General features: G+C 32.6%; 1 protein-coding gene across 1 annotated transcript; it reads left to right on the forward strand.

Moving 5' to 3' along the window:
- Positions 1-1,724: 1,724 nt before the first annotated feature.
- LOC134260781 (E3 ubiquitin-protein ligase RNF123-like) lies at positions 1,725-6,396 on the forward strand. The gene is made up of 7 exons (XM_062743330.1): positions 1,725-1,858; positions 2,219-2,407; positions 2,737-2,897; positions 3,258-3,409; positions 3,731-3,822; positions 5,713-5,798; positions 6,062-6,396. The coding sequence occupies exons 1-7, from the start codon at positions 1,733-1,735 to the stop codon at positions 6,186-6,188; spliced, it is 933 nt and encodes a 310-aa protein (XP_062599314.1). The 5' UTR covers positions 1,725-1,732; the 3' UTR covers positions 6,189-6,396.
- The last annotated feature ends 2,634 nt before the right edge of the window (positions 6,397-9,030 follow it).

Here is a 9,030-nt window from a genome sequence, read left to right on the forward strand (position 1 = left end):
TAAGCATTTCAGGTTACCTGGTCTGTCTGTTTATCGCAAATCTCGCTGAAAGTATCCACTCCGACCGAAATACCATTGCATTGAGCGATGACACTGTTGGATTTGACAATTGAACAATTTGAATCACGGGTTTCATTTTATAAAACAAGCGTTTTAATTGGTTGATTAAGACCTGCCCACTCTTGTACGGTATAATTTGGAAAGCGTCCAACGGCCTAGCGAATAGCAATGTTTGATTGTCAAAATGCTTATTTAACTTTTCGAACCAAAAGAAAAAACCAAGAAAGAAAATATAAAATAATTTTTTAGCTTGTGATATACATGTATTCCTTACGCAGACGTTACATGAATATGTTCAATGGCGCACACTATTTTTATCCTACATGGCTACATGTATATCTGCAGATTTCCTATTTACGGCATATTCCAGTGGAATAAAAATCTTTCTTCTATATGTTTTATTCACACGTGAGCTATTTCATTGAGTTGGCAAACACAAGCAAATTGAAAACGCTGGTATTGCTGGAAATCATGTGATTACCCAGCTGACAGCGGAGCACTTGTTATTCAGTGAAAAAAATATATAAATTCATAGGTGGTAAAACGTAAAACTTCGGATTTAATCAAAAGTTTACTGTATTTTTGTCAATACTGTCAAGAATGCCATATGTTAACAGTTTTAAATGTATGTGTACCAGGAGCAGATCCAGAAATTTTTTCCAGGGGGGTCCACCCCACTCAAAAAAAAAATTCCAATCCCAGAAATATCTTAACAAGAAAAAAAAAAAAACAAAACCTTAACTCACCCAAACATTAAAAGTCTATTTCGTGGGCAGGGGGGGGGGGATAAATGGTATTTAGGATGCCAGGGGGGTCAGCATTTTCCAAGGGGGGTCCATGGTAGCTTTTTCCTTGCTTTAGTATATACATTTTTTAACCTTGTAAATTCCAGGGGGGGGGGGGCTGACCCCTCCGACCCCCCCTCTAGATCCGCGCATGTGTACTACTGCATACCCATTTCAACATGTTCAACAGTCGTCATGGCAAAAAACATGCAACCAGAAAAATCTAAGTCCTTGTGCTTTTTTTATGCAGTGCACTTTTTATTAACGACAAATATTATTCAATAAAAATAATAAATATCACTTGTAATTCATGTTAAAAATAAATAATGTAACAATATTTATCAAATCTAAGTACACTTGATTTTATTAATGTACTGGAGAAAAAAACGGCCGTGTTCATGTCCCTCGATATGACCTGATATGAACATGCATTCAAGTCAACTGCTGCCAGTTCTGGAACATATCTTACTTGAAGATCATTTTACAGATACCCACACTCACAATAATAAGGTATTGAATAGGTCTACTACATACTTAGTTCAATATGTACCACTTTTTTGCCCGTTTTCTACAGCTTTTCTATCTTTCTTGGAAACATTCCGTATTTTCAGCTTTACATTTGAGAAAGTGGGCAGGCCTATAAAAAAGCACCAATCAGATTCTTTGTTGGATTTCGCAATTGAACGTCAGTAAGATTCAATTGTATTTCAGTCAGATTCATCAGTGTCGTCACTCAATGCATCACTATGTCGGTCAAAGTATACACTTTCAAGCGAGATTTGCGATAAAGTTTTTTCAGACATAAGCTGGAAATATAGAAGCTATTGACTATATGAGCATTGCTTTCTATGAGTCTCTTATTTTCTATTTCAGAACCGTGTCCTTCTATGGTGCTACAACAAATCTTCAAAGAGATATTACTGACTGATACAGAAACAGCCACTAAGTTCCTAGACACATTGATCAATCAGTTGAACTGGTCTTTTTCTGAATTCATTGGATTAATGCAAGAGGTACATATGAATAGATCACTCTTTACCAACATTAAACGAGTCAGGTATCTGTTCAATTTTTTTATTAACATATATTATAAATGTTGAACTAATGTAATGTTTCATTCACTCTGTAATATAATTATTTTTCGAGACCTAAAGGTTAAATTTCATGGTTTAATAAGGAAAAATTATTTAATTGAGGGGATTTAATTTTATAGTTAAAGGAGAAACTATGCACTCATTATAGACAATTTTAACATTTCTTGGAAAAATAAATCCATACCACAAAAACAACAAAAATAAACCCTCTCAAAAATAAGTGATTACACAGTGTTTTCTAAAGAAAGATGTACAATTTAACTATTCAATTGGTTTTAGATTCAGCAGCGGGTTTCGAGAACCGAGTTGCGTATTTTGGAGGCTCGTAATCTGAAGATCTGTGCCACGTGTTTTGAGATCGCCGTCTGTCTGATGAGGGTCCTGGAGATGGTGGTCTGTGTCGCTCCGGAGACCGTGTTAGATTTCTCCCGAGACTCCGCGGAACTGCTGCTGGGGAGGCTAGTACAGGTCAGAGGGAGTGGATAAATAGTTTGTAAATGAAGGGCCAGTATTACCTCAGAGAACTGCTGAATGTTCATATGAGACGAAATCATTCAATCTGCAGTTACCAATACTTTATGCTATTGAAATTGGAATAGAAATTTTGTATAAATATTAACTGAATTTTGTGTATAAAAGACAAGAATTTTTGTATGCATATTAAATGAATTTCTTTGAATCTAATGTTTTCAAAGAAACAAGTGAACATTGTACAAGAAATGGTTTTGATAATTTCCTTTTCATTTGAAAATGGTTTAAACTATGGGACTTTACTGAATAAGTCTATTAATTTACAGCTTCTATGTCACGTGCTGAACCGAGTGACGAGTAAGAGTGGGGTATTTTGTACCGTGATCAGTCACTCTATCCAGGGGTTGGAGGGCGTGTCACATTACCCCATACTGGCCGTGACAGTGGGGGTCCTCAATCAGCTTGTGATGAAATCCAGTGAGAAAAGGTCAGTTTATCGAGAAACCTAGTGATATACATGTAATGAAAAGTATTTATAACAAATACATGTACATGTAAAGCTTGTACATGTTATATTAAATGAATGTATATTTTTTTCATTCAGTGCTAAAAGTGAAGAAATAATGTATGAGTTTAACACAGTTCAAAAGCATGAATTGTGAATTAACAATAGCTGTCTATGTCAATATGCTTGGACAATGATTTGAATACTGAAGCTTAGAGAATAAAAAAAAAAGTTGGAAAATGCATCTTGATGTTCAAAGATACAAAGTTAAAGGTCAAGGTCATATTTACATTATTTGGTTGTCGCTGTCTACAACCTTGACCTTGTTTTATCCTCTTTCAGCCAGAAGAAAGTGATATCATGTTTGCTGTCTGACCCTGCCTTCCAGATCTCCACCCTGGAGTTCACCCTGGGGACTCCCCTCCCCCTAGCCTCACCCAGTACTGTGCCAAAGGGGAAGAAAGACAAGGAAAAGATTTTCAATTTCGAAACATGTAGGCTTTACACATTTTGTTAAAATTACAAAACTTACGTAGAATGTTAAACATGTATAAGTAGCTGCAGAAATGGTTTATTTTACATAAGAATCATATCCTTAGTTTATCTCACTTTCAAAAAGAAGTATACACTGTTATTTTTTGTTAATGATGAAAACATATGGTTTATAAATAGTAAATTTCAACATTATGCCTACAGGATAGACTCTGTTAGAAAAAGCATTATCAATTAAGTTTGGATCAATGAATATTTTATGAGGATTTACAAGAAATTGAGGTAAATAAGCAAGCATAAAGAAGACATATTTTGATTTTCAGGTGAAGAAATGAGTGAAAATGAAACCAAAGCTGTGAGAGATCTAATCAGCTTCATCAAAAATAAGCAGGAGAGCTTTGAGGAATCTTGCGAGGTAATGAACATCCGAAACATTACAGTACATATATCAAAATGAAAGGAAATTCAATAAGAAAGGAAGTTAAAAATATATAGCCTAAATTGAATAAAGTTTGAATTTATAAAAAAGAAACGTTGTTGCTGTTCAATTTAGACATTGTCAAATACAAAACTGTTGTACAGGTACATACTCTAGATTCTATATTTTCCATAAAATACTTAATAATATTATATAAGAAGATTATTTTCATAGTTTTCATTGGCTGAAAGTACGTCACATGATATTCCTCCTTTTGTGATATCGATGCGAAAGCGCATCGGTGAAAAATAATATCGCACGTTCGGTTGCACTAAAGTACGTAGTATGTGACGTCATAATATAAGAAGTGTGAATTTAACCATTGTGACTTAATGACAGCCAAGTCCGTTCAGATAGGATTGTGTCAGTGCATTCAATTTGAGTGATTATATGATATAACTATTATGGACTTCAGTGAACGGTCGATATGTGGTTATAAGGACTCATGGCAATTGATATTGGTGGAAGACACAGAAATGAGGCTCAGTCGCTATCACTTTCTGTGTCTTCGATCAATATCAATTGCCTTGAGTTTTATAACCACATATCGACCTACACTGAAGTCCATAATTGTATACTGTAAACCAATTATTATACGCGTCATTTTTTATTCGCGACTGACCGCCAGAGAACTTATCCGCGACGATTTATTTCCGCGAACGAGTGGTCACATTTTTTTTATTTCCACGAGTATTTTTGAATCAAATAAAAATTTTATATCCGCCCATAAACAAGGTAAAATGGTAGCGTGAGGTCTGCTTACGCATTATTCAAAACATTCTGTGCATCGCGTCCATTTAAAATCTTATATCCGCCCCTAAAGTAGGTAAAATGTTTACCATGAATATACTTCATACGCATTTTCAAAACGCTCAAACGAAAATCGGGGGAAAATCTAGGAGATTAAAATTGATTTAAAACTCTCAATTGTAAAAGTGCCTCATACTAATTGGGTAATTAAATTGACGCTTTCTAAGATCTACACGGCCAAGGGGCAATTATTATAAATGGTTGGGACAGAGCAGGACTGGGCCATAATTAGTCGTAATTAACCAGGCTATCTCTGACTCGTCTGTAACAATAAACGAACAATAATAACACAAGCAGAAATGATTATTGACATTTCAATCATCTTTAGACAAATAGTTTTAGATTTGCCATTCGTTTTTATTTTTTCTGAATGTTTGTAATTAAATTTCAACTGCTCCTTGTACACTAACGGTAAAGTTCTTCCGTGATTACTTGTTGAACCGTTGGGATCGGTATTGAAAAACGGGCAAATAACTGTAAATAAATCATATGATATGGGAATATAATGAACAACTGGTTCGCGACGATAAATATCCGCGAGCAGAGGTTACTCGCGGAACTCGCGGATATTTATCGCACGCGTATAATATATAATACTTGGTTTACAGTATTGTAAAATGACCCTTAGACTTCAAATCGCAGGTAGGCGGTTGATCGGTGGATTGAACTTTTACACAATAATAATTAATTTCTCATGTTTATCAGTTTTGGAATGCATCTAACAGGAGATGATAAAATGAAATTTTAATGCAATCATATGCAAACTGTACAGTGAAGAGGTACTGCAAAATTCCATATCTTCATGGGATCAAATTTTCGAGGTTTGAGGGAAAAAAGTTGGTTTGTGGGGACTTGATTACTTAATTGGAGAATGTTTAGTAGTAATGCAAATGAAATTTTGAATTATGTGGCAGTCATCCTGATGTTCTCTTTAAGCCTTGAAAAACAGCGAAAATTAAACCCCTACAAAAATTAATGATTTCACAGTATTTTAGAAGCTTTGTTTTCATTTTAAAGAATATCAAAGAAGAAGACCTGTGTACAATATGCTACGCCAACCCTATCTCGGCAGTGTTTAAACCATGTGGACACCAGTCCTGCAGGTAAGACTGAAGACATAGTGAAAAGGTCAAGGTTTTCAGATTTTTCAATCTGAAGTGTTTTTTTTTTTTAATTTATCCGAAAGTTTTTAGAATAATTCTGAAGTAAATGTGTTGAGTTTTATTTACTACTCTGAAAGGGATTTCTCTATATCTTGAGTGTTGGACACATGCATTTTAAAGATCAGAGCTTGACAGTATGTTTGTATGTTTTGCTAGTGATAGGCAAATGTTCTAAATATAATTTGTAATTATCTTATTTATAGAACGTGCATCAGTCATCAAATGATGGGAAAGAAGGAATGCTTCTTCTGCAAAATAATCATAACTGCTGTGAATGACCTTCAGGGTCACCAGATTCTGACCAATCAAACTGCAGGAACTGAATCATGAGTCTGGAGCCTGATTTGCTGATGCAGGAAAGGGAGATTACTCTGCTGTGTTCCACAAATAGCTACTGCCACTTCTCATTGTGTGTTTGTTTTACCTATTATTTATTTGTTAAAGTTACTTTTTTTTTAAACTTCCAAATTTTTCATATTGACTATATTTTTTGAACCAATAATTATCTTTGAACTAAAAACAATCAAGTCAAACTAAGAAATAAGAGAAAGTAGTTATATTTTTTACTATATACAAGGATACCCAAGGAAGTACTACAGAATTTTTGTAAGGGATTTAAAGGGGAAAAAGGAAAGAAGACATTAAATGTATGAGATCTATGTTATAAACTTGATGAATTCATACTATGTATTTAAAATTTGAAATATTTTATATTAATATCCATGTCAATGACAAAAAATACATGTTGTATAGATACACATAGTGCCTATTTATGAGCAAGATTCAATATGCTGTGATATATTTTAAAAAACCTGGTGCATATAACATTTGGGCAATTGTTATTTTTATGCTAGTTATTTGTTATGTAGTGTTTATAAATTTATTATGTTAAATTTTGATTTTTAAAGGATTTAGTAACATGTTAAGTATAAAAAGTCCCATGTTTTTATGTTAACATTCAGTGTAGTTAGCAATTTATTTGAATGTGAGAAAAGAAAATTTATCAAAACACATTATTTTATTGATTTATAGATAGAAAATAGATTGAGTGGTTGTAACCTTTATTTTCTCCCAGCCCAATTAGGTGTAAATACTCTAACATTAAATTTATACATGTAGACAGCATTGTATTTTTTTGTATGCAGTCAAAGTTAAAATCTAGTAGAAGTTTTTAAATTTAGTAATTTTAGCAATGGGTTACATTGAGGGCTTTTGCAATAAGTTTGAGTAGCATACCTATCCTTAATGTTTCACATTTCGTTCTCTTTGTCTGCTAAGAATGTACCATGCATTAATTAATTTACGTGTATTCCTGATGTTTAAATATAAGCCTGAATTCCCGTTGTTGTATGCCCCATGCATTATGTGTGACATTAATGCAGCTATTTATTCAATGTTTATGTCTTATGTTGTTTAGTTCCTCAGGAACATTGTGTTACAACGAATTTCATTCATTGAAATAAATACTGGTACGCCGAACACCTCATGTAAAAATTCCCCAATATGGAATTCTATTTGTATCATATTTGATATATTTAAATCTATGTTGAGAAAGAACAGCTTTGTGTTACACATTATAATGGAAGTCCTTGGTCTGTCTGTAATTTTTATCCTAGATGTATTACTCAAAACAATTCAATAGAAAAACAGTAGAATTACATAATTTTTTTGAGTCAAACTTTCAAAGGTCAAGGTCTAAGAAGCATCATTACTCTTTAAATTTTGTCTGTAGCTTTGGTGTTGAACATAGGCCTGAAGACATTTTCAAGTTACATGTACAACAATGGTATTGCAGAAGGGAAGTTTTAGATTCTAGGAATGAAAAATTTCTTGTTAGTGAAATGTACATGTATGTTTAAATTCTTAACCAAAGACATTTGGAATTGTTTATATCATTAACTTCAATTTTTAATCTTAGACAAGCCTAACATCAAGGCTGTTTCTTAGACTTTGTGCATAGGTTAAGTAAGGAAAAAACATTTTTCTGTAATTTCAAGTTGAAGTATTTCAAGCATGAGCAGTACCTGGTATGCAAAACCCATGTCCCATGGGAATATTAGTTCTTATATATTATTCACCGAGATTTGAAGGGGAATTATTCATGTTTTTTGCATTTTTGCAAATATATTTAATTGAATTAACATTGAATTTACAATTATAATTATCTCAGAGGAATGTTTTACTTAAAAGTGTTATGATTAAAAAGCTTTAGTGCAAAGTAATCATCTTTGTTCTTTACAGTAATTTTATACAAACTCTTGTCAAAGTGTGATATTTACCCTCCAGTCCGAATAAAAAAAAAATTTAACTAAGTTTTCCTGACCCAAAGGCCATTTTATTTGCATTGGGGTCACTTTCAAATGCTGTCTTTGAAATGCTCCACAGTGCAGTGCCCTTTTTTATTATGATAATGAAAAATTTCCCATTATTTCATTTTCGATTTGTTGGATGTTTTCTTGCTATCTATCTGTTCATTTCTAAAAATATAAGGGAAAACCAAAGTGTCACAATATTTGCAAATAATCTAGATACTAAGTCAATGATTTTTTTCCCTAAAAGGAATATTTTAAAAATAGATACATGCATCATTTGTGAACTTCAAGTTAAATACCTTAATGGAATTGCAACTTGGGGTTATTATGACGAAGTTTTAAGTTTAAGATTGTTACAAATGAAAAAGTTGTATCACGTGCATCAGCTTCACATAAAGAAAAGAATCACTATAACATGATATTGTGATTAACATTATGATTTAATCAGATAAAATTTAAAGCATTTATTTTTTTCTTTGTTGTTCAATACATTTCGATTCCAGAGTATTTTCCTTTTACACAATGTATAAGTAATTTTCTGAAAATATACTGAAAGTTTTTGGTTGACAGTTATAGACTCTATTATTAAACATGTATTATGAAACACGAAAAACAACATTTTTGAGAATAACGTGTAGAAATTATAGAAACAAAACCACTAATTAAATAATTTTGACTTCATTTTTTGGGTAAATGACAACGTGAATATCATAAAATATTTATTACGAAGAAAATGCATTGAAGGTACATGTATAAACGCATGGAATAAAAAAAAAGAGGAAAAAAACCCAAAGTGCGGTGAAATATAGGATAATAATGAATTCACTTAAAATAGGAAAATCTTTCAAGTATCAGATAAT

Source organism: Saccostrea cucullata, unplaced genomic scaffold (genome assembly GCF_032062105.1).
Source record: "Saccostrea cucullata isolate Sc308-1 unplaced genomic scaffold, CSIRO_AGI_Scuc_v1 ctg1257, whole genome shotgun sequence".
Lineage (NCBI taxonomy): Eukaryota > Metazoa > Mollusca > Bivalvia > Ostreida > Ostreidae > Saccostrea > Saccostrea cuccullata.

Bases quoted from the DNA above. Each gene is read 5' to 3' on its own strand.
- LOC134260781 (XM_062743330.1), top strand. From the start codon at position 1,733: ATGGTGCTACAACAAATCTTCAAAGAGATATTACTGACTGATACAGAA. The intron at 1,859-2,218 runs GTACATATGAAT...AATTGGTTTTAG, and splicing joins TCATTGGATTAATGCAAGAG to ATTCAGCAGCGGGTTTCGAG. The intron at 2,898-3,257 runs GTCAGTTTATCG...ATCCTCTTTCAG, and splicing joins ATGAAATCCAGTGAGAAAAG to CCAGAAGAAAGTGATATCAT.